Raw genomic sequence first — 26762 nt, forward strand, 5'->3', positions numbered from 1 at the left:
AGGGGGAGAGAGGCATTATGGGTAGAGGAGGAGCTTGGACTTTGGATCCGATGCTGAGTATACAGGCAAGTCAGATCCATGTCCCTCAGGCTGAAGACGAATGAAATTCAACAACTCCGATGGAACATTATGCAGAGTACATAATTTATACAACTCCGATGCAACGTTATGCAGAGTACGTAATTTATACAACTCCGATGGAACGTTATGCAGAGTACGTAATTTATACAACTCTGATGGAACGTTATGCAGAGTATGTAATTTATACAACTCCGATGGAACGTTATGCAGAGTACGTAATTTATACAACTCCGATGGAACGTTATGCAGAGTACGTAATTTATACAACTCCGATGGAACATTATGCAGAGAACGTAATTTATACAACTCCGATGGAACGTTATGCAGAGTCATTATGCAGAGTACGTAATTTATACAACTCCGATGGAAAGTTATGCAGAGTCATTATGCAGAGTACGTAATTTATACAACTCCGATGGAACGTTATGCAGTCATTATGCAGAGTACGTAATTTATACAACTCCGATGGAATGTTATGCAGAGTCATTATGCAGAGTACGTAATTTATACAACTCCGATGGAACGTTATGCAGAGTACGTAATTTATACAACTCCGATGGAACGTTATGCAGAGTACGTAATTTATACAACTCCGATGGAATGTTATGCAGAGTCATTATGCAGAGTACGTAATTTATACAACTCCGATGGAACGTTATGCAGAGTACGTAATTTATACAACTCCGATGGAACGTTATGCAGAGTACGTAATTTATACAACTCCGATGGAACGTTATGCAGAGTACGTAATTTATACAACTCCGATGGAACGTTATGCAGAGTACGTAATTTATACAACTCCGATGGAACGTTATGCAGAGTACATAATTTATACAACTCTGATGGAACGTTATGCAGAGTCATTATGCAGAGTACGTAAGTTATACAACTCCGATGGAACGTTATGCAGAGTACGTAAGTTATACAACTCCGATGGAATGTTATGCAGAGTACGTAAGTTATACAACTCCGATGGAACGTTATGCAGAGTAAGTTATACAACTCCGATGGAATGTTATGCAGAGTACATAAGTTATACAACTCCGATGGAACATTATGCAGAGTACGTAATTTATACAACTCCGATGGAACATTACGCAGAGTATGTAATTTATACAACTCCGATGGAACGTTATGCAGAGTACATAAGTTATTTGCCATTTGTTAACCGGGTTGGTCTGGCTGTGAAGATGCTCTTTTCAGCAGAGACCCGAGGAGAAAAGATCCATTACAGCAATAAATTTGTTTATACAATCAGATTAAGTATTTAATCAAATTATCATACAGAAAAAGATTAATTTTATACAATGTATGAAGACAAAGAAAAATTAAACGTAGATATAAGCTGTTATGAGCCAAGCAAATACTGATTCGACGTGAGAATAATCATTAGGATGGGTAATTTCTAACCTAAGTGTAGTGAGGCATGTGGTCGCCAGGAAAGAGAGGTGCAGGTATTAGGGAAAAGTGTGTGTAAGAGGTGGAGCAGATGGGAGGAAGAGGTAAAAAGTGAAGATAGGAGTGTAGTGGAAGGAAAAAGTCAAAGAGCAGGAACTTATTTTTGTTTCCTTTACCTTCTCTGCAAGGTATTGTCAGTGTTACCAGTCTTGGTATAACTTTTTCATTAGTATATTTATTACAAAAAAAACTTTCTTATAACTTTTTCTTTTGGTAACTGTGCAGTTGGGCTTAGTTTTCAACTGTAGCTGACAAGCCTACTGGATTTAAAATGTGCACTTCCTGTGGGGACAAGATACCTGATGACGCCCTCAGGAAGTACAACTTTCACTTAGCCAATCCCACCTTGCGAATTCTTGTTCTATTTGTGCTGGCTTCAGTGTCAGAGCCATTAGTGATTGTCGAAACAAGCTAGTACTTTAAGGGCTTTTTACCTGCTTCTGCACCTTCTTCTGCTGTCTCTCTCAGGTGCTCAAAACCTCCCTCTCAGAAATCAGTCTGTGGAGCCTGGGGAGCATAGGAAATCCTTTCCTGTTAGGTCTCCTAAGTCTGCTCCGACATTAGAGCTGCCAGCTTAGGTTCCCAAACTCTTGGATTTTTACCCCTTGGATTTGCAGTGTGTTGCATCTAGATCTCCTTGGTTCAGAAGCCCCCACTTCTCTCCAGAGCCATTGTCTCCTAGGCTGAGATCCCCTTTTTTACGGGAGACTCCAAGAAAGTCTTCTCGACCTCCTTCCACTTCTTCAGTAAGGTCCTCCCAAAGTCTTTCTGAAGCAGAAATGGACAGGGTGATGATAAAATTCCTCAGAACTCAGATCCAGATGGGGCTCTTGCCAGCTCCGTTTCCCATCAGATCCATGAGCCTTTAAACCTTCCTTGCATACAGTCATCACTCCTCCTCTGATTCGACCCTCTGTTTCAGAGCCCTCATGTCCAAGATCTCCAATAGTCACAGATCCAAAGATGCCTTTATCATTGACTCAGACTACTTCCCTGATCCGTTCTGCTCCAACTACCCTTGAGCAGGATACATCTCAGAGCCATACCATCTGCGTTGGATACAAGGGAATGACTTTGACTCTGAAGCTTTCAGAGCAATTTCTTCCCCTTGGGGCCTCAGCACTGGACAGCTCGGCTCCAGCTCTTCCCTCAGAGCAGAGGGTCAAGGAGGCACCTGGTTTGTCTGATCCAAGAATCTCCACTCCTGTCAGATTGGCTTTGGCTTCTGCTGGTCCCCCTGCCTTCGAGGTGGTGGAGAGAGTATTCTCTCACCCGAGAGAGGTCTCGACTCTTACTACTTCAGATCTTGTTCCTGTTCCCTGTTCGGATCGTGTCTCTCAGTCTTTTCATCCTGTGCCACAGGGGGCAGCCAGCGCATAAGCACTTCTAGGCAGTTCCAGGAAGGGAACTCCCCGCCTCTTCCAATACATCTCCAGAGCACCCCACTGAAGAGGTCCCCCAAAAGAGGTTGTGAAAAAGGATGCACTTAGATTCCCCTTAGGAATCTTAGATAGAAGTCACTGACTTCGATGAAGGGGAAGAGTCCCCCAAATTTTCACCAGAAGGCATCTCCTTTTGAGACATTTTAGAGATCCTACGTCGTCCCAAACCTCTAAAAGCCTTCGTGTCTGACCCATCTACATCTTAGGTTATCCCCCTGGCAGATGAGCTTGTAGTTCGTGTTTCCCAGTCCCTAGGCATCCAGACAAGATTCTTGGAGCACCTACTGATAGACTTTGAGTAAGGGAATTTCCTTGGATGCCATGGTTATTGCAACAGCCACTAAAAAGGAGCTGGCCAAGCAGAGCTCCTCTCTCCATCCTCCAGTAGAAAATCTAGGGCATTAGTCAGATACATGAAGTGAGTGTATGCTTCAGTGACCTTTGCCTTGTGGTCATTAAACTACCTGGTGAATTTTACTAGATTACAGAGGGACTTGATTAAGGAACTTTCTAGTTCTACCCATGAGTCCATGTCGGTGGAGGGAGAGAACATATTCTTCATGATTGGCTACCCTACTAAATTTATATGTAATGCATCCATGAGGTTAATCTCCTGTATAGCTGAAGGTTCCTCAGAGGCCGCAGATTCAGGCATAGCCATTAGGAGACCTGCCTGGATGCAACTGTGTGACTTTGCTGAGCCCTTTAAAGCATCATTCATCAGTGCTACCTTTGATAGATCTTTCTTTGGGCCTGCTGTTAGAGAGAGACTTTCCTGCAATGGGCAAGACTGAAAGACTTTACCATGGGAATCCATTTTTTTACCCCTGCAAAGACCTTTCTCTAGGAATCAACATGGTGGTAAGAAGATCTGGTTCCAGAAACTTCAAGGACATTTTTCAAGAATCATGCAAAGATTTTTCTCCCAGAGACAGAGATGGAAATAACAATAGAAGACGCTGCCCACACAGCAGAGGGGGTCTGAAAAGTCAAGGGTTCCAAGATTCCTTCTCGGACAGACCCTTTCAGTGCTCCTGAAAGGTTGCCTGACTGTTGCTCTCTGGAGAGAGTTGGGTGTGCTTGTCTTTCACCCAGTAGCCTGGGCAGCCATCGCAAAAGACACATGGGTGCAGAGTCATATCCAGAGGATATTTCATTCCATTTTTGTACGTTCCCTCAATGAAAGGGAAACATCTCCCTGATGCTCCATCTAATCCGTGGGAGTCAGCAGCTCAAGAAGTTCAAAAGCTGCTAGACAAGAGTCATCCAAGAGGTCCCACCATACTAAAGAGGATCCAGATTTTACTCCAAGTTCTTTAGTGCCAAAAAAAAAAAAAAACAGTGGACCTGAGACCTTTCCTGGATCTCGGCTATATGAACCACTTTGTAAAAAATGAACTCGATGTTTCAAATGGTCTCTGTTCAGTCCATTCTGCATCTGTTACAGAAGGATGACTGGATGTGCTGTGTAGATCTTCAAGATGCATGCTGTCACATAGAAATGAACAGATGCTCTTGAAGATATCAGTGCTTCTGGTTGGAAGCCAGCTGTTATCAAGTCAGACCCCCTGCTGACCAAAGCCCCCAGGGTGTTCAAATGCATGGGAGTGATAGCAGCTCATCTATGACTGCAAGGATTAAAGGGGTTTCCTTATTTAGACAACTTCCTTCTCACCTCATCAACCTAGGCAACTCCTAGAAAAAGCCAGGGCTTACTCCAGTTATCACAATCTCTGGAATCACCATCAGTCTTTCAGAGTCCCACTGTCAAACAGTCCCAAGTCTTGGAGTTTATAGTGCTCATCTAGATGCATTCAGTTGTCTCATGCTCTTACCACAAAACAGAATTCTTGCCTTGAGATTGCATGCCAGACAGATTCTTTCTCACCCCTCTCCCCAGCAAAAATGGTTCTCAAAGCTGTAAGATTGATGGCAGCGGCGCTTATCTTGATACCTTTTGCTCTTGTTCACATGCGAATCCCCCAGTGGACTCTGGCAGTACTGTGGTCCTTTCTTTGACAGCCCTGGCAAAACCCTGTAAAAATATCCCGAGTTGGCAGGGACTCCCTTCTGTGGTGGTTTCAGTCCAGTGAGATTCATCTAGGACGCCCCCTTTGTTCTTCCTTCCCAAAATGCCATGTTGACCATGGATGCCTCCCAGTTGGGGTGGAGAAGGCATTGCTTGAGACGGACTGTTCAAGGCACATGGTCCCCAGAAGAGAACAATTTGCATATAAATGTCTTGGCGCTCAAACCATTCCTGTTAGTGTTGCACCTTTCAGAACTGCGTTCCTCTAGGGAATACCTGCTATACAAACAGACAATATGTCTGTAGAACTCTGTTCCTCTAGGGGCAACTGCTGTACAGACAGACAATATGTCAGTAGTTTGGTACATCAACAAACAAGAGGTACAGACCGACAATATGTCAGTAGTTTGGTACATCAACAAACAAGAGGGACCCAGATCTTTACCCCCTTTGCCGAGAAGCAATGAGAGTTTGGCAGTGGGTGATGATCTCCAACCACTTGTTTTAGTAATGCACATACCGGGGAAATCCAGTGTTCTTGCAGATAATCTCAACAGAACTATTCTAATGCCTCACAAGCGTTCTCTCAATCAGTGGCAAACATGATCCCCCACAAATGGTGTCAACCTTGTTGAGACTAATTTGCCTCTCCCCTCAACAAGTAAAGTAGGTTCTTTGCTCTAATTCCCCCCAGGGACAGTCAGAGAGATGCTATAGCCCACATTAGGCCCTCTGAGCTTATCAGCCCCTGCCTCTAATTCCCAAATTCCTTCAGAAAGCAGTCCAGTGGAACAGCAAGTAATCTTCATTGCCCTCTTTTGGCCTCTGCAAATTTTTTTTTTTCCTATGGTCTCTTCTAGTTTGTCCTCCTTGGACAATGGATCCCATTCCAGACCTTTCACATCCATCAGGGATGACGCATCCTCGGACATAGGAGGTTTTAGGTTGACCGCGTGGTTTATCCATTTCCATTGGTTGCTAGACATCCAAGGCTTTCTTCTTCTATATGCCAGATTTTATTTTCATCTCAGAAGCCCTCTACAAAAAGATTTATAAAAGTAAATGGGAAAAGGTTCTTTTTTGGGGGCTCAGAAGAGAGAGAGGAAACCTTTCACCACTCCAATCCCTGCTATTTTATGTTTTCTTGCCTCCTTTTTTCAAGGTGGTGTGAGTTTCTCCATTGTCAAAATTCAGCTGGCGGTCATCTCTAACGTCTATATCGGTGATGATGCTTTCCCTTTAGCATTTCTTAAAGGCACCTTTTTACTTAGACTTTCCAATAAAGGGTCTTAGTGTTGTAATACAAAGTTTAGCGCAATCATCTTTTGAGCCCACAGCTAAAGCAGATCTCAGATTTCTTTCTTGGAAAACAATCTTTCTTGTGGCTATAACTTCTGTGAGGCGAGTCTCTGAACTCCAAGTACTGTCTCAAAACCGCTTTATTTGATTTTCCATAAAGACAGTGTTACCTTGCACACTAATTCTTCCTTTTCACCCAAAGTTGCCTCAGAAACTAACATCAGTCAAGTCATCGACTTGCCAGTTTTCTTTCCTAAATTTGACAGTAAAGGAGGATACATGCTTTACCTTTTAGATGTACATAGAAACAAAGATTTTAGAAAAACTGATACTGTTTTTCATTTGTCAAGAACCAGTTGGAAAAAACAGCATCAAAAACTACACTAGCCAAATGGATAAACAGATTGGATTTCCCATGTTTACTCAGAGTTTTAATCTTGCCAAGACAACCAGCATGAAATTCTGCTAGGTCAGTGGCTACGTCAGCTGCTTTTCGGGCAAAAGCTTCCATTGATACTTGTGCAGCTGCCACTTGGCCAGTGTTCATACCTTTATTGCACATTACAAGTTGGATATCATCTCCGGAAACGCGGCTTTATTTGGTTCTGTGGTTCTACGGAACATCCTTCCATGAGGGGCCGTCCAAGATTACTCTAGCTGGGTAGTCTGTCCCATTCACTGAGGAGCAAATGAAAATGACATCAGATATAAAAGTTATGCACTCGCCTTATATGTTGTCCATTTTCATTCTTTTTCATCTCCTCCCACCATCCCCCTTCCAGGTCTTTGGGAGTGACCTTGTGAAGTTGTTGCTGAGAAGCCACCATTCCTGTTTGAGCCCCTGTTCTGTTACTATTTCACTTTTTCTACAATACCATGATAATGTTTTATATTTATAAAATAGTGTAATAGCAGCAAACTCGATCTGAGGAAATTTAGTGTTAAGGGGTATTATGGGTAAAGGGAGGAGCTTGAGAAGCAGATCCTAGAATCTATAGCGAGGTGGGCGAGGTTGATACAGGCCCATTCATTGAGGAAGAATGAAAATAGACACAGATGCATAGTTATGGTGAGTACATAACTTTTTCCTCTATTTTTTTTTCCTGAGAGACTTTGGCAGGATTCTGGGAGACACAAGTCTTCCTTTCCGGACAAGTCACTTTCTATTTGACAGACATCTTCCTCTTCACCTCACCCAGAGTCCTCTTTCCCAAAGGTTAACTCTGTCCTTCTATTTAGCAACAGATCACCACAGATTATTGGGTTCCATCAATAATTCAGAATGGTTATTTCATGGTGTGGAAGTCCCTGCCTCCCTTTTCAGAGATTCCTCAACCCCCTCTTTGCCAGTTGCCTCATTTTCCTCCTCCTCATCAAGACTTGGCTCAAGCCAATATTAAGCCAGTACCTCTTTGCCAGAGAGGCAAGAACTTCTACTCCAGAGATCCATACCAGCCCACTTTTTGCAACACATTTCCAAATGTTTATTCCTTCAAAATGTTGAGACTTGTCTTTCTTCCCTGTTTTGCTTCCTCATGCTTTTCTGGTTTCTGTAGACCTGAATGATGCACATCTACATATTCCTGTACACCCACTATCTTCCTTATAGTTATCAGTTCTCTGCTTTGCCTTTTGGTCTCCCTACAGTGCTAAGGGTTTTTTCCAAATGTGTAGCCCTGGTCATAGACTTTTGCAGTCTCTGTGGTGTTCAAATTTTTCTCTGTCTGGACAACCTTCTTCAGGCCCCCCTCTCTGTGGGTTCTTCTGCAGGACTTAGAATTTACAGTGCTGCTGTTTTTCAGTGTTGGGCTTTACTCTTGGTCTAAAGGAGTAAATTCTGACTCTCTCTCCTGACCATGTTTTCAGGGGATGCAACATTTAGACTCTTGACTGCTTTTCTTCCTCCTTCCAAGGTCCTCTTCTTGACGGCCTTCTTTCAGTCCCTTCTTCCTTTTGCAGTAGTTCTCAGCAAGAGAGTTCTGAGAGCCCTGGGGTTCATGGCATCCATTATTCCAATGGTTCCTTTTGCCAGACTCCATATGAAGAAGTTCCTGTGGTGTCTGAATTGGTTGCAGCATTGTCATCCTCTGGACTTTCCCATTCCTCTCTTGCCTTGCCTAAGGAAAGAATTTCTATGGTGGATCATCCAGATATCTCAAAATCCAGGTTTTCCCTTTTGGGTACCTTCCACCACTCTGGAGCTGGAGGGTTGTTCAGCCACATTGGGTTTCATAGAGTCTGATTGCCACAGGAGGTAAAAGAGCATATCACCATCAAAGAAATGAAAGCAGTTATCTTAGCTCTTCAGGCTGTATATTACCTTTGAACTCTAGAGCCACTCAGAGTTTTCACACACAATACCACTTACATGTGGTACATAAACAATCATGGGGGAACGAGGTCTTAATGTCTTTGCAGACTAGCCCTCATAGCACAGGAATTTGCCATCCACTATCAGTTGATTCTTGAAAGGGTCTGTATTCCATCAGAACACAGTGTTTTTGCAGACCGTCTCAGCAGATCCTCACTAGTGCATGCTTAACAGAGGGGTTTCTAGACATTGTACACTGCTGAGGTACTCCGCAACTAGATTTGTTTGCTTCCTTCAGGAAAACAAAAAAACTCCACAGCTTCTGTTCCAGAATGCCAAGTCCTCTGGCATGAAAGGTAGATGCCATGGCTTTTTATCGGAAGGGGATGTTCCTGTATGCATATCCAGCCCTCTTTCTGTGTTGCCAGAGGTCCAGCACACAGTCATGTGGGACAGCCCAAAATCTTATTTGTGGCTTCCTTTTGGCCCTGACAGCATTGGTTTCCCATTCTTTATCATTTGGCCAGGGGCAGTCACCACAAGGCCGGTGAGTCCCAGAGTCCTCTTTCCCAAAGGTTAACTCTGTCCTTCTATTTAGCAACAGATCACCACAGATTATTGGGTTCCATCAATAATTCAGAATGGTTATTTCATGGTGTGGAAGTCCCTGCCTCCCTTTTCAGAGATTCCTCAACCCCCTCTTTGCCAGTTGCCTCATTTTTCTCCTCCTCATCAAGACTTGGCTCAAGCCAATATTAATCCAGTACCTCTTTGCCAGAGAGGCAAGAACTTCTACTCCAGAGATCCATACCAGCCCACTTTTTGCAACACATTTCCAAATGTTTATTCCTTCAAAATGTTGAGACTTGTCTTTCTTCCCTGTTTTGCTTCCTCATGCTTTTCTGGTTTCTGTAGACCTGAATGATGCACATCTACATATTCCTGTACACCCACTATCTTCCTTATAGTTATCAGTTCTCTGCTTTGCCTTTTGGTCTCCCTACAGTGCTAAGGGTTTTTTCCAAATGTGTAGCCCTGGTCATAGACTTTTGCAGTCTCTGTGGTGTTCAAATTTTTCTCTGTCTGGACAACCTTCTTCAGGCCCCCCTCTCTGTGGGTTCTTCTGCAGGACTTAGAATTTACAGTGCTGCTGTTTTTCAGTGTTGGGCTTTACTCTTGGTCTAAAGGAGTAAATTCTGACTCTCTCTCCTGACCATGTTTTCAGGGGATGCAACATTTAGACTCTTGACTGCTTTTCTTCCTCCTTCCAAGGTCCTCTTCTTGACGGCCTTCTTTCAGTCCCTTCTTCCTTTTGCAGTAGTTCTCAGCAAGAGAGTTCTGAGAGCCCTGGGGTTCATGGCATCCATTATTCCAATGGTTCCTTTTGCCAGACTCCATATGAAGAAGTTCCTGTGGTGTCTGAATTGGTTGCAGCATTGTCATCCTCTGGACTTTCCCATTCCTCTCTTGCCTTGCCTAAGGAAAGAATTTCTATGGTGGATCACCCAGATATCTCAAAATCCAGGTTTTCCCTTTTGGGTACCTTCCACCACTCTGGAGCTGGAGGGGGGGGGGGGTTGTTCAGCCACATTGGGTTTCATAGAGTCTGATTGCCACAGGAGGTAAAAGAGCATATCACCATCAAAGAAATGAAAGCAGTTATCTTAGCTCTTCAGGCTGTATATTACCTTTGAACTCTAGAGCCACTCAGAGTTTTCACACACAATACCACTTACATGTGGTACATAAACAATCATGGGGGAACGAGGTCTTAATGTCTTTGCAGACTAGCCCTCATAGCACAGGAATTTGCCATCCACTATCAGTTGATTCTTGAAAGGGTCTGTATTCCATCAGAACACAGTGTTTTTGCAGACCGTCTCAGCAGATCCTCACTAGTGCATGCTTAACAGAGGGGTTTCTAGACATTGTACACTGCTGAGGTACTCCGCAACTAGATTTGTTTGCTTCCTTCAGGAAAACAAAAAAACTCCACAGCTTCTGTTCCAGAATGCCAAGTCCTCTGGCATGAAAGGTAGATGCCATGGCTTTTTATCGGAAGGGGATGTTCCTGTATGCATATCCAGCCCTCTTTCTGTGTTGCCAGAGGTCCTACACACAGTCATGTGGGACAGCCCAAAATCTTATTTGTGGCTTCCTTTTGGCCCTGACAGCATTGGTTTCCCATTCTTTATCATTTGGCCAGGGGCAGTCACCACAAGGCCCTGACGGCATTGGTTTCCCATTCTTTATCATTTGGCCAGGGCCAGTCACCGCAAGCTGCCACACAAGATGGATCTACTCACACAGGACAATAGTTCTTTAATTCATGATCATCTTTGCACCCTTCAGTTGAATCTCTGGGTGATAGGGTTTTGATTCCTTTTAGGCACCAGTTTCGTGTGGTCATGCTTTGGGTTTTGCAGGAGGCCAGAAAAATCACCACTAGAAAATCTTATGTTGTGAAGTTAAAAAGATTTTCTTCCTGATGTCACAATGATTGGGACCTCCTTTTAGTGGGTATTCCTTGTGAAGTTAAAAAGATTTTCTTCCTGATGTCACAATGATTGGGACCTCCTTTTAGTGGGTATTCCTTGTGAAGTTAAAAAGATTTTCTTCCTGATGTCACAATGATTGGGACCTCCTTTTAGTGGGTATTCCTTGTGAAGTTAAAAAGATTTTCTTCCTGATGTCACAATGATTGGGACCTCCTTTTAGTGCGTATTCCTACTGTTATTTCTTATTTGTGGGAGTTGCTCAGTCCTGCTCTGGCATACTTTTCTATTAAAATCTGTTAGCCATTTCTTCTACACCTTCATCCTCTAGGTTTGAGGTTAAACAGTTTCTCAAAGATGATCATAGAAGTTGTCCAAGAAAATCCATTCCTCTTCCTTGGAACATGAACTGTGTTCTTGAAAAGATGACTCGGCCAGCTTCTGAGCCAGCTACATTTTCCTTTAAAATGCTGTTGCTGTAAAACTGTTTTGCTGGTGCCTCTGACTTCTGCCAAAAGAGGCCCTGAACTTCAAGCTTTTAAGACCGCTCTTCCTTTTCTGGTTTGTACAGAGACTGACCGTCTCTAGGAGCTCATCCAACGTTTGTTTAAAGTTGTAGTCAATGATGCGTCTTTGAATCAGACCACCCACTTTCCTTCCTTCCTTCCTTCCTTTCTTTCCATCTCCTCAAAATAGTGAGAGGATTCTGCCCTCTTTGGATTTGCATAGACAGCTCAGATATTTAGACAGAAGTAAAGATACTGTGAAGTCCGAACAACTGTTTTTCGGGACAATAAATTAGATTTGGCTGTTTCTAAGAAAGCCATTTCTTGAATTTCTAAGGCCATTTCCTTTTGTTCTTTTCTTGGCAAACAGCTTCCTACGTCTGTTTGTGTTCATTCTGCTAGGATGGTTGCCTCTTCTGGAGCTTTTTAAGGGTCTCAATAATCCAGTTTGAAAGCTGCGAGTTGGCCTTCTATACAGTCTTTTGCCAAGCACAAAAAAAAAAAAAAGTTTAGGATGGCAGAGCAATCTAATGTGCTGCATTTAGGTTGCAGTCTTCTTTGGAGGCGTGGTTCAAATCCCACTTCTGACAAATCAGTTTGGTTGGGTGGTTGGCATAATGGTTAGGCATTTATTTAATTATCTACTGATGTAAATTAATTTTCAGAAAATTCCCTTTGGGAATCAACAATTCAATTGCAATATATATGTATGGTCACTAGATGGCAGTTTATTCACTGGTTAATATTTTTGTCACAATCAAGACATTGCATTTTTATATAATTCAATGCATTAACAATATTAATTCCTGTTAGAATATATAAGCAAATATTTATTTTCTAATTATGTATGAGTTTTGAATTATTTTTTAAAGATGTTTGCATATAATGAAATGGTGATATATTAACAAGTGGATTAAGGTAATTTTAAAGGATGTCTTTTTAAATGGTGGTATTAACTTAATTGGTGAATTTTTTAATTAATTTATTGAATGGAGTATTTAAACTAGATAGAATTGCTTAACAAAATACATCTGATGAAGTGTTGAGATACAAGCAGCATTTGGACTTAATAGCGTTTATGTTGGTGCCTTTCCGTTGCTGTGTTGCTGTGTTGTGGATTTACTGTTGCTGTCGTGGATTAAAAATTATACAAATTTGTTTTGGAGCTTCCGTGGCATTTCCTTTCCTTTATTTTGGATTTACAAGTTTTGTTTTACCTCTGTTTTGGTTTTCTGAGTCTGTTTCGTGGTTGGAATGGAAAGCCAGGAAGTACCTGCAAAATCTTTGCAGGAAGACGTCGGTATGACGCGTAAGCTCATAGGACAGCTCACTGAGCTTATCAACCTTCTTACCCCCGTAGCCTCCACGCTGCTAACGGCACAAAGAAGGAGAGAGACTGCTTCCCCACAGAGAACCGAATGGTCGGAACTAGCGAGTGCGGATATCGGTAATGGCGAAATGGAGCTTATGGGCGCGAATGATGACGCCGGCTGCAACAGGGAACGAGTTAGAGGTAGCTTTAACCCTGAAAACACGCCAAATGCTTTAAAAGATACTTCCAGTGTGGAGGCAAACGGAGCAAGGGATAAGCGTGATAAGAGACCACTTCGTGGTACTGCTGGGAAAGGTACTGTTAACAATACACAGGAGTTAAATGACTGGTTGTTACATCAATTTGACTTTAAAGACAGCAAAAAGTGTCCTAAAGTGCAAAGTTGCCATAGCACTTATAAGGACAACCTGAATATTTTATATAGATTAATGAACAAGCATAGAATTTTAAATGTTGAAAATGGTTATTTAACTGAATGTATAGCTAAACGGATTGTACCTAAGGGATTAAGAATATATAAATACCTAATAATGTCTTAATAAATTCTGATTTTCACAAAGAATTGATAGAGATTTTTAACAATTGTGGTATTGAAATGCTGAAACTTATGGTGAAAGAGAACACTAGACTACAGGAAGAATTGTATAAAGAAATAGAAATACTGGATAAAAATATTAGGAAAGATTTACTTTTTCCATTGAAGAAGAAAGAAATAAGTACTTTAATGTTAGAAGACATAGATAATAACATAGATGAGCTTATAAAGAGAAAAATGAAAAAGATGGACCGTGATATATATGAATATCAAAACAATATGTGTTATCCATTACCATCTAATAGGAGAGGTCAGAAGGACAATTTTTATAAAGAAAATAATAAGGTAAATGGGGAGCAAGCTAATGAATATGTACCATTTGAAGGTGAGAATGAGTATGATGAAGAATTTCCCCCTTTGAGAAGATCCGAAAGAATTATGAACAAACAACTTGGTAATGAAAGGAATTTTTATGGGAGGGGGGGGAGAAGGGGGAGGGGGAGGTATTAACGGAGGTTAATCACCCCCTGAATTCCCTAACCCCACCCTGTTTAGACATTATAACACAGGATCATAACAAATGGACATATAATAATTTTAATATTTACAATTACAGTCCTTTAGAATTAGAAAAGGACCATTTTAACCTGCTTTCTAAAGGTCTCAAATACATACCATATAATAGAGGGAGTATTACAAAGTCATTAATGGACATCAAAGTGTTTTTAAGAAAAATTAATTTACACTTCATGTTTTCTAATTCTGTAAACAGAACAGATATGACCTTAAGGAAGAAATCCATTTACAACCCACCTATACATCCCCAGTTGAAGTGTTTTGAGAAATTGATAGAGAAGGAAATTAGACAGGAAGAATTAGACATTACCAAACTTCCTAACAACATGGGGAAAAATGAGAAGAGACTGCTCTATGATATGAAAAATGATTTCAATTTAAGAATAATGAAGCCCGATAAAGGGGGAGGGGTTGTTATCATGGATAAAGTAGAATATGACAGTAGAATGTATAAGATTTTATGGAATAACACTAAATACGAAATAGTATCTAAAAACGAAATAAATATTGCATACAGCAGAATTGATATGCATTTAAAAGACATGCTGTATGAAGGTACCATAGATCAAGACATGTATAACTTCCTGAAGGTAGAAAAACCAAAAATCCCATTAATATTTGGTATACCTAAAACCCATAAAAATGAAATAGATCCGCCATTAAGGCCTATTGTTTCGGCCGAAGGATCTAAGACACATACTTTGGCCAAATTTGTCGACAATAAGACTAAAAGTTTATGGGTAAATAGACAGCAAGTATTAAAAGATTCATGGGATTTATTGAAAGACGTCTCTGGAATAGTGGATATAGATAACATTACTTTTGTTACTATAGATGTAATAGACCTCTTTTCCTCTATTCCCTATAAAGAGGGTATGGAATTTTATGAAGAGATAGTGTATGAAGACAGTAGCCTGACCAATGATGTTAAATTGGCATCAGTTTGTCTTATGGACATTGTACTGCAGAATAATTTTTTGTATTACAATGGTGAATTTTATAAGCAAATTCAGGGCGTTGCGATGGGTGCCGCATGTGCCCCGACCTTTGCTAACTTGGTAATGGCAAAGTGGGAAGAAAAATATGTGTTGAAATGTGCATTTAGTAAATGGTGGGTACTATATCGTAGATTTCTGGACGACATAGTCCTTCTTTGGACAGGAAGTAATGAGAATCTGAAAGAGTTTTTAGAATATTTGAATCAGACTTCCAGTTTTTTGAAATTTACTTGGACAATATCTAATACCTCCTTAAAGTATTTGGATATTGAGATTTATAAGAAAGGAGTTAATTTAGAGAGTAAAGTGTATAGGAAACCCACTTATTGTAACTCCTATCTGCACTACAACAGTGCACACCCCACACATTGTAAGAGAAACATTATCAAAGGTCAATACGTGAGGGGTAGCAGAATGGCTAGTACGGATGAAGATTTTATAAGAGAATGTGATACACTAAGTAAAATGTTTAGGGATCGAGGATACCCAGAAAAACTTATTAATGAAACTAAACAGGAAGTTGAAAATGGAAGATCAACTAGGTTTGCCCCCATAATAAGAGGAGGCGGACTGATGAACAATCCTAATATGGACAAAATTTCTAACAAGGTACAGGAAAATTACAATTTAGCCCTTACTTTAGAATATAATGGTGTGAACAACAAAGTAAATCAGATTTTCCATAGAGAGTGGAATAGATTTATTAATTCCACTGATATAGAAAAAGCAAAAACTATTCCAGCTAAAGTAGTATATAAAAATGCACACAGTATAAGAAATATTTTGGAGAATAAGAAAGTCAATAATTTGAATGATCAAAAGAAAAAAGGTACATATAAGTGTGGTAGATGTGCACAATGTCCATATATACTAAATGGTAATAGTATAAATATAATAAGTAGAAATAGAACAATAACCAACGAAGAATATTATTATAATTGTGATTCTACGGGCTTAATATACTTAGCCTTTTGTAAAGCTTGCTCTTCATTCTATATAGGGAAAACGGAAAGGAAGCTTAGAAGAAGAATCTATGAACATCTTAATGATGTTAAAAATTGTAAGGAGACTAATGCCCTATATAGACATACAAGGGAATGTCCTGAAGCAAGCTTTACATTTACAGTTATTGAACACACTGAGAAAGATATAAGGGGTGGACTCTGGGAGGAAAAGATTGAATACAGGGAGCTCTGGTGGCAAATCACGCTGGAGGCCTACAACCCCCCGGGCTTAAATGAATACACAAGCATACTCCCTATTTTGAAGTTAAGGGCAGCTAAATTGTAAAATATTTATATATATATTTTATTTATATTTATATATATGTATATTTTTTTCTTTCTTATTTAACCTATATGTACAATTGTGTCTAGTGTATTAATTATTTTACACAATTATTTTACACATTTACAATATTGTGGCATTTTTAATGGATTTTTAAATATGTATATATGAATTATTTTGGTTTTTAAGAGCTTAGCTATACATTGATTTTGTGTAAAAGGCATTTATTTAATTATCTACTGATGTAAATTAATTTTCAGAAAATTCCCTTTGGGAATCAACAATTCAATTGCAATATATATGTATGGTCACTAGATGGCAGTTTATTCACTGGTTAATATTTTTGTCACAATCAAGACATTGCATTTTTATATAATTCAATGCATTAACAATATTAATTCCTGTTAGAATATATAAGCAAATATTTATTTTCTAATTATGTATGAGTTTTGAATTATTTTTTAAAGATGTTTGCATATAATGAAATGGTGATATATTAACAAGTGGATTAAGGTAATTTTAAAGGATGTCTTTTTAAATGGTGGTATTAACTTAATTGGTGAATTTTTTAATTAATTTATTGAATGGAGTATTTAAACTAGATAGAATTGCTTAACAAAATACATCTGATGAAGTGTTGAGATACAAACGAAAACGCATTTGGACTTAATAGCGTTTATGTTGGTGCCTTTCCGTTGCTGTGTTGCTGTGTTGTGGATTTACTGTTGCTGTCGTGGATTAAAAATTATACAAATTTGTTTTGGAGCTTCCGTGGCATTTCCTTTCCTTTATTTTGGATAATGGTTAAGGTGTTTACTTTACAGATGGAAGCTGCAGGATTTGATTCTCACATGGGGTAAATGGCTAGGCTTAAAATGGCCTACAAGGGCAGTTAACCTAGTACAGTGAACTTATAAACTACAAGTTGGATCTGCTTTCAAGGGTAGAGCAAGTTTTGCTAGGTCCTTCCTCCATGTTGTTTTGAGATTTTCTCAGCCCCCCCCCCCCATTCTATACATTAGCTTGTGTATTCTCACTGTCGTAAGGAATACTGCAACAGTGACTAAGGTAGGAAATAGTACAGTTGTATAAGTACTTGCCATAACAATCATACCTCTCAACTGTCCAGATTTTTGCCTCATATTTTTGCTCTGTTCCTCATAAAATGTGTGGTTTAATGCAAATCACAAGGATGATCTGAGAATTTAAGTCACCAGTTGATGACATACATTTGAGTGCCAGGCTTCAAATCGTTCAGAAAATGTATGTTAACACAAATCCTGTTACTCTAGCAACTGTCTAAGTTTATAAGAGCAATATTTAAAATGTGTCCCTATTTTTGAGCCTTTGTCCCCCCATTTTGTTAGGCTTTGTCCAGATTTCTTGCACTAAGAGGTTGAGAGGTATGATAATAGATGTCCTACTTATCACTGATGCAGTGCCCCCCTTCCTTCCCCCATTAGGTTTCAGCTTTTCTCCCTTTTTTCTGGCTGTACATGCACCATCTTTCTTCTCTTCCTCAGTTGCTGCACCTGTTCTTCGTCGGAAATTCAGTTCTGAGGATTTGGTGCATGTATGTCACTTATGTCCCTTAAACCTTGAATGTCGGACATACCTCTTACATACAGTGCATGGAAATGGTCCAGGCTTTGGTATGCTGACTGGACATACAGCTGTCCTGTGCAGGGTTATGCTTATTATAAGGAATATTGTAACAGTGATAAGTATTATATAACCTGTTATGGTAAGTTCTTACACACAACTGTAGTTTCTAAGTGTGTTCGTTGTGTATGATTGTATTGTTAAGGATCTCTCTTTGTTAGGAACAAATGCACAAGTCATCCATTACTAAAACATACATTCTAATAGAACCCATGGTATTTTAGGCACATAAGTTATATAACACAAATTATATTACAGGGTAGGCATGTATGAACATCCTAGGTATCTTCCTGATTAGCAAAAAAGTATGCTCAGTCACTGGTTAGACTCCCAGGCTCCAGGATGAGGCCTGCTTTCCTAGTGCTGTTTGTGACATTAGTGGGCATTAGTGTACATTATACATGTCCTTAAGTGCAGGAGCTGCTTAGGAAAAAGAGCATGACTGGACCAGGTCTTAGGCCCACCAAGGAAAGTCCCCCAGTAGATTAAGTCTAAACATGTATGATTGTCATTCCAATCTGTTTGGTTCAACTGGTGGAAAATGAGCCATTGATCAGTTCACTTTCCCACTCAGCCTCTGCTACAATTTGCTGTTCAGCAATAAACATCATGGATCCAAAGTGCTCAGGATAAGTGCTGTTTATGAAACATGCTTCTATAGTCTTCCCTGTTTAGTTAGGTCTCCTTGTAGCAGACCGTCCTTATTACTCTTCTGTTAAAACAAAAACGTAGTGGTTAGATTAGCGTTCTTATTACTAGCTGCTTTCCCTTTAGTGACCGACATGGAAGCCTAATCCTTCCTTTTGGCCCTTCTTTTACGCTTCTTCTTCTTTTTTTTTTTTTTTTTTTTTTTAGTTCTAAGGCTTTTCTCTCTCTAGATAATTTCAACTGAATTTTTATAAAAAAATGAAGTTCTTAGAAATTTGCACTTTATAGTTGACAGTTTTGCTCAGTGCAATTGTGTTAGTAGTGTTTATAGTAACATACTGTAAAGTGTTTATGTGGAACATCAAAAAGGGTTTCAAGAAGTACATCCAGTGTGACCACACACTCCTGCCCCAGAATATCCAAAGTCTGTATGTGGTATGTCTGGGACTCGGAACAGGTCACTTAAAAGTGGCTTTTGTCTTACATAAAGGTTTTGGTCCTCATTTCCTACAGGAATGCAAAAAAACACTTTTGTATTAAAAGGATTGCTTCCCACTTCTGCTTCTTCCGAACAAGACAGAAAGACACCAAAAAAATGTGATAAGGACAAAGCTGGGAAGAGGCGGGAGAGAGAAAGAAAGATAAAAAGGGAAGCCTGAAGAGCCAAGCCTCTACTGTCAACAAAGGGCCTTGTTAGTGGACCCCCCAATCACTGTTAGTGACATCAGTACATTCAGTCTCTCCAGTGGCAGGCTCCTCCCATAGCGACCATTATTATCTCTGACAGGTCACCGAACAGGACATCCAGCAGCTGTTTATCAGAAAAAGGTGTCTCAGGGTACTTTCCTTCCTGCCTGCCATCTGCTACCTCCATCAGGTCTACTAAGTCCTTCCAGAGCACTCATGCTCTTGAGACAGGATGAAGAGGGTCATTGTGAAGGTGCAGATTAATATCGGTATCATCCTATTGCCATTGGTTGCTAGGGTGGATCGGGCTGCCCCTCTGTCTCTATCTCATACTCCTTTCCTGGTTCCCAAACCGGTCTGAAGATCTTAGAGCCATACACCTCGACTGTACACATCTTCGTAGAATGTCCAGATTTTTACCTCATATTTTGGTCCGTTCATAATGTGTTTTTCTGGCAAATTAGTAGTAAATCATTAAAGACTGAAGTTAGAAAATAATAGATGTTTGAGTTTCAGACTTCAAACCCTTCATAAAATTCATAAAACCTTTTCTATCAGTTTTCTAAGTGTGTAGGAGTAGTATTTAAAATGTTCCCTATTTTTGGGCCTCTGTCTTACTTTTATTAGTGGCTTTGCCCAGACTAGCTCTAAGAGGTTGAGAGTATGCTCGGAGCTGTTTATGCAGTCTGGTACCAACTCTTCATACAACTTACTCAACTCCAAAATCGTCTGAGTTGATGAGGACTTGGAGCATAGCCCTCATTCCTGAGTCTTTGTCACTTCCTTCAGCTTTGATTAGTTCAGTGCTTTTCTCAGTGTGGGTGTCCTCATTGTTTGAAATATCAGCTCTGATCTTGATGCAGGAGTCATTTGGTTTATTGATGTCAGTGTGTCCATCTTCAGTGCTATTCATGTCCACTGGGGACTGCTGTGGCACTGGTTCAGAAGTCTTCTGTTCAGATGGACTTTGCATCGACCTTGATTATCTCCGCTACAGGAAAGACTGTATATGTTTTTTTTTAACCTCTGCTGCACCCCTGGGCACCTTTCAATATGTTCTTCCATTTAAATATTGTCCTTCCCTAAGGCAGCACAGATGCGAGGGCTTCATCCAGCCTTTTAAGGAGGTCCCCTGAGAAATGTTGAAGAGATTCAGTTGACTTCCCGCCAGATCCACTGAGGAAAACAAACTTGCAAAAGGAGGCACATTAACTCCCTGTCTCCTGACACTGACTTGAATGAAGGTTGTTCCCTATATACCCTTACCAAGGATGCAATATTTGGCAAGACCCTTGAATTGTTGCACCAGAGAAGATCCTGACCCTGTGCCTGGGTAGTTCACCTACCCCCCACTGACCATATTGTGGACTTGGAACGGTTCCCCTTCAAAACATCTGAAACTGAAAACATCAAATCTCAAAACACTGAGACCATAACATCGAAAACATCTAAAACTCAGAATACTGAAACTTTGCATCACAACATCGAAAACTACAAAGCACATGTAAATAAAATCCCCTCCACCTATAACACCACCAAACTAACAAACACACTTTTTTGCTACGTTTCTGCAGGGGGGCTGTTCCCCCCACACCCCCCCGTAAATTAAATGCATCAATCCAAGATCGCACTACAGTGGGGGGAAAAAAAAACACTGTATTGTGATCACCATAAAGAATGTACACATAATGTCTAGATCACTTACCTGTGTGGCCTAAAAACACGTACAGAGTGGCAAAATAAACACTATAAAATAGTATAAATTTGTATACTATATAAATTATATGAATAAAAACTAAACATCTTGTAGTGGTACCACTAGATTAACAGATTATAACATTTACACGTGTAATGTTGCACTACTATGTTATACTTTTTCAGTATGAAATACAAGAACAAGGTAAGAGGAAAGAAGGGCATCCAGCAAACAGGTGGATGGATTGTGTGAGAGAAGATCTGTGACAATCAGGCATGACTGTGGAATAAGATAGGAGAGGGGCTTTGACTCGAGACATTGACAGTTGACACAACAGCCTGCCTCCATGCAGAAAATGGGAAAAGGGGGGTGATGAAGACCTTCTTATTTTTCCCCCATCAAAGACTCAACACCTTAATGGGACCTGAACAACTCATTAGAAACGGTAACTCATTCTGCCTTTCAACCAGCCTGTGCTGAATTAAAATTTTTCTCTTGGAAAGTCTTCTCCTGTTAACAACGTTGGTAATAATTTTAGAGCAGTATATGCACTATCATCAGTGGCACGCAATACATCCTCATTGCACTATCCTTCTCCTACTAACAACGTTGGTAATAATTTTAGAGCAGTTTATGCACTAATCCTCAGTGGCACGCAATGCATCCTCATTGCACTATTCTTCTCCTGTTAACAACGTTGGTAATAATTTTAGAGCAATATATGCACTACCCTCAGTGGCACGCAATACATCCTCATTGCACTATCCTTCTCCTGTTAACAACGTTGGTAATAATTTTAGAGCAGTATATGCACTACCCTCAGTGGCACGCAATACATCCTCATTGCACTATCCTTCTCCTGTTAACAACGTTGGTAATAATTTTAGAGCAGTATATGCACTATCATCAGTGGCACGCAATACATCCTCATTGCACTATCCTTCTCCTGTTAACAACGTTGGTAATAATTTTAGAGCAGTATATGCACTACCCTCAGTGGCACGCAATACATCCTCATTGCACTATCCTTCTCCTGTTAACAACGTTGGTAATAATTTTAGAGCAATATATGCACTACCCTCAGTGGCACGCAATACATCCTCATTGCACTATCCTTCTCCTGTTAACAACGTTGGTAATAATTTTAGAGCAATATTTGCACTACCCTCAGTGGCACGCAATACATCCTCATTGCACTATCCTTCTCCTGTTAACAACGTTGGTAATAATTTTAGAGCAGTATATGCACTACCCTCAGTGGCACGCAATACATCCTCATTGCACTATCCTTCTCCTGTTAACAACGTTGGTAATAATTTTAGAGCAGTATATGCACTACCCTCAGTGGCACGCAATACATCCTCATTGCACTATCCTTCTCCTGTTAACAACGTTGGTAATAATTTTAGAGCAGTATATGCACTATCCTCATTTCCTTATTTAGGATTTTCAGTGCGAGTCAACCTAAACTCCTCCAAGGTTGCGTCACGGAGTCCAGCATCAATCAACCTTTTCATCGTCCACTCCTGTTTCTCAGGTAACCTTAGAGGTGAATTCTTTTTTATTTTAGACTTTCATAAGCAATTCCAGTCCTGTTTGCACTGTACAACATCTCATCAGAAATGATTTCCAGCTGTTTGTTTCCTTTGCACCTGCTGGACTAGTGCACAAGTTACCTAAAACAACTCTGTCCACATGGCTTTCAAGGTGTGTGACCTTTACTTGTAATTAAAAAAACAAGTTCCTACCAATGAAGCCTAAAACTCAGCCAGGTCAGTGGCACAGTCTGCTGCCGCCTTCAAAGATTCTTCTTTAGATGACGTTTGTATGGCAGCATCTTGGTCTAAGTTGTATTCCTTGTCCAAAGCATTACAAGCTGGATTTGTCTCCAGATCTCGATGTTGCTTTGAAACTACCATTCTCAAGGGCATTCTGTCATTCCATTAAGGGGATGAACAGGATGACATAAGATACAGAACTCATGGACTTGCCATAATTCTGGACCCTTGACGTCCTTAGTCCCTCCACTTTTGACATCCTGCCTACTACCCCTTTCCAAATTGTGACTACTTCTTCACTGGGTGGATTTAGTTGACCTGTCTGTCAATGTCCTACTGTTTCATTCCAATATTTCTTTAACTCTTGGGAGTCTGCAGCAAACACAGTTTGGGAAGGGTGTGGAGTGGATGCATTATAGGAGGGAGTTTGAGACTGAGCATTTAGAGAATTGATTGAACTACCAGACTGGATTCATCTAGCGTCTCATTTCCAACTAGTCAAAGCAGAGCTGCTAGAGATGACAAGGATTCAGTATTTTGATAAGTACATTACTACTTTTTATTTACCATTAGTTCTTTGTCTGGTGCCTTTAACTTAACAGTGAGAATAAAATAATGTTTTCATTTTTGTCGATGGCATAAGTTATGTAAAAGATTGATACAGCGGTGGTGTCGGATACATACAAAGGTACTTTCTAGGTGGGGGGACTGTAGGAATGAATTGAGTCATGATAGCTTCAGTTCATAAAGCCCTGATCTGACCTAAGCAACCCAGGTTCAGTTAGTTGGGTGTCTGAGGTGCTGGCAGGGGGGAATGGTTGCGCCTGTCCTAGGGAGACAGAACTTTCTACTCTGTCCTCCACGAAGGGAGATCTGATCCATGTAGAGGAGAGTAGCCTTCGGACAGTTCTGGGATGGGCAAGAGGGTAAGTTATAACATTAAAAAAATCGCTGCTCCTCACCAAAGCAGTTGCCGAAAAGACTTCCAAAATGCCCATAAGTTCCATGCCGATCCCAGCCCAAGAAAAATTGATGCAAGTCCAGAGGATGAAAGGAGTGGCTGTTAGAGTTTGTGAAGGATTGAGGGGGGGGGGTGTACTGAGTAGAAAGCCAGAAAGTAGGAAGCCAGGGGTGGAGAGAACAAAAAAAAGGGACCTGTATCAGATGACCTAACTGTAAGCTAAAAGTGAGAAAAGACAACTGTGAACACTGGCAGGGTATTGAGTTACATAGGAGATGAAAATGTGTTGAAATTATCCAGCTTTATGGTTCGATTGGAAAGACCCATCCAGAGTATTGTTTGTAAGGTCATAGCTAGCTCAAGAGTTGCGAAGATGGCAAAAGACAATGATATATATTCTGCACCCAAAGGGGAGTGATAGAGGGTAACACAGGTTTAGTGCGAGAGAGCGGTAAGGAAAGAAGACTGCAAGCATCGTACTGCAAAGGGATTGTCGTTCTCCTGCATCACAGCTGAGCTTATTTCTTACAAGTCTGCAGCTGATTATTTGGTAGAGTGCACAGTTCCCTCTGGCGCCCAACATGATATCAGGCATTGCGTTCTTTATGGATGCACATCCCTTCATCTTCCAAATTTTGTGCCATTACCATATTTCAGACCTTAGTCCTAACAAATGCCCAACCACCATACTAATAACGAAGCTGGCATTATTTTTTTTAAAAAGTCCTATCTTGGTCATTTTTCTAAACTATAGGTCTGGCAGAAGGCAGTGATGATAAATTGAGTGAGGTAGACCAGGCTTCCCTATACCAAACAGCAATCTCCAGATCATTCTTTGGGATTCCAAGGTGACTGAGTAGGTGTAATCCGTCATACATTTTGGTCTGCTCCTTCTCTTCCTTCCAGTGGGTGGTCTGCAGGGTACATGTCCTATAAAAGAGACACCCTGTGAGGGGAATGCTGTGTATCCATGTTCTCATCCTCTTAGTAACTACTAAAAACTTATGACTGTTAAGTTAGGATTGTGACATGGAATTAATGGCTGTAGTTTGAATGATGACCTGACCAAATAACTGTATCCCACTGGTGCTGTCTGACTGCTGCAGTACAAATGTGGGAACAGGCTGCCAGCTCAAAGTGAAAAACCTTGGGGGTAAAATATTTAGAGGTTCAGGTATGGGGACATAGCCACCACTTAAGGGTTATGGGGGGGCTGCAGGAATGCTGTACCCTGACATTATTCTTAATATATCGCAGTAATGTATTGCGTGCCACTGAGCTTGCCCAAAGTAGACCAGGTGCCATTTATTTAATTTTGGCAGGTCAAAATAGACTCGGATTATTATCTAGTTTTGGTGAATCAAAGTAGACACAAATCAGTAAATCTCCAATACTTTTGAAATAATACTTGCTTTGTTAGATGAAGTGTGTAAGTGGAACTTGTGGAATCCCCGATGTCTTCTGGCAAAGCTGTTTGCTCTTGGACACGTGTTAAGTGTGGCTTGTCCCATTTAGTTGCCCAGTGCTGTATGTGATATGAGGGAAGTATTGCATGAGTAATCACTATTCTTTGTTGTATACAGGTAAAGAAAAGTGTGGCATACCTATATTATTCTGCAGTTTGTAATGATGCCACAGAGAAAAGGAGAACCAAAAAAAAAAAAGACTTGTTACATGATTCTTTCTTTTTTACCTATAGAAAAATAAGGTGATAAAGGCTTTATGTTGGGGCAGGTGAGGTGGGTATTGCTTCCTTCAGTAAATAAACTTCTAATTTTATGAAGAGATAAAGTTCATTTATTTCTTTTGAGTGTCATGCAAATTAGTTTTTTTAATTGCCTTTCCTTTTCATGTTAGGTGTCGTAATGTAATGAAAGTTGCCAGATCCAAGTTGGATATGTTGAAGCCTGATGAAGTAAACATTGAGGAGTATGAGGTGAGTGTTGTCTAACTGCAAATGTCTATCTTACGGACACTTGTGTGCTAAGAGCATAGAATGTTATGTCATACTGTTTTATTGGATTATTTGAAACATTTCTGCTTGATTTTAGCTTTCATGTTGTTTTGGTGCTGAGGTCCCAGCATCTGTTTCCTTTAAAAAAAGGACATAAGCAGTTATGTTGGCATAGAGGGATGAAGTCCCTGACTGTGGCCTAGATGATGCAAGGTCAATTACTGGCGTAGTCATCCTTTGCAGCTAGCTTGGAGTAATGCAAGGTCAATTACTGGCTCGGACATCTTTTCCAGCTAGCTTGGGGTAATGCAAGGTTGATGACTGGCTCGGACATCCTTTGCAGCTAGCTTGGGGTAATGCAAGGTCGATTACTGGCTCGGACATCCTTTGCAGCTAGCTTGGAGAGGATGGGTGTGCCTACTGTATGATGGATTGGGGGGACGTGGCTCTTCATTGCAGTAATTATGAGAAATAGCTGTTAGTGCATGGGGCAGGCCAGAGGTGGAGGCTCTGCTATGAAGACATTCCAGCATTAGCTCTCATTGCATGTACATGGGAGTTGTGTGCACTGTCATCTGAGAGAGTTGTGGTCTCATTGGTGATGTGGATCACTCATCCCCCTGACTGGGGAAGGAATAGGGTAGTATAATGTGCTGTTTATTGCCAGAATGGTGGTGAGACCACCACCCTTATGGATGACTGTGTGAGGGCGCTTCCAAACAACTCTTACCCCTGCACTTGGGTGTACCTAGTGCAAGGAGCAAATAGGAAGAGTCCATTTGGGGAAGCATAGTGGTCAGCAGACAAGGAAGCCAAAAGCACAAGGAAGGAAACAAACTAGCATCTGCGTGGTCTGCAGCTCTTTAGGTTAGGTCATCTGCGTGGTCTGCAGCTCTTTGTGTTAGGTCATCTGCGTGGTCTGCAGCTCTTTAGGTTAGGTTGCATGTTCATAGTTGATGCTGAAAAATGTTGCACCGTTGCAATATGTTGGTTGTCATAAGCTGAAAGCTTTCAACTGAGACTGTC

General features: G+C 40.6%; 1 protein-coding gene across 1 annotated transcript in view; it reads left to right on the forward strand.

The window, feature by feature from the left end:
• USP25 (ubiquitin specific peptidase 25) overlaps positions 1-26762 on the forward strand; it is a 2531105-nt gene that overhangs the window by 2073825 nt on the left and 430518 nt on the right. The window contains exon 23 of the mRNA XM_044071806.1: positions 25640-25718. Within this exon, the coding sequence (XP_043927741.1) occupies positions 25640-25718 (79 nt within the window). The remainder of the gene's footprint in view (positions 1-25639; positions 25719-26762) is intronic.

This window comes from Protopterus annectens, chromosome 5.part0 (assembly GCF_019279795.1).
Source record: "Protopterus annectens isolate FY-2018-M chromosome 5.part0, PAN1.0, whole genome shotgun sequence".
In the NCBI taxonomy this organism is placed as follows: domain Eukaryota; kingdom Metazoa; phylum Chordata; order Ceratodontiformes; family Protopteridae; genus Protopterus; species Protopterus annectens.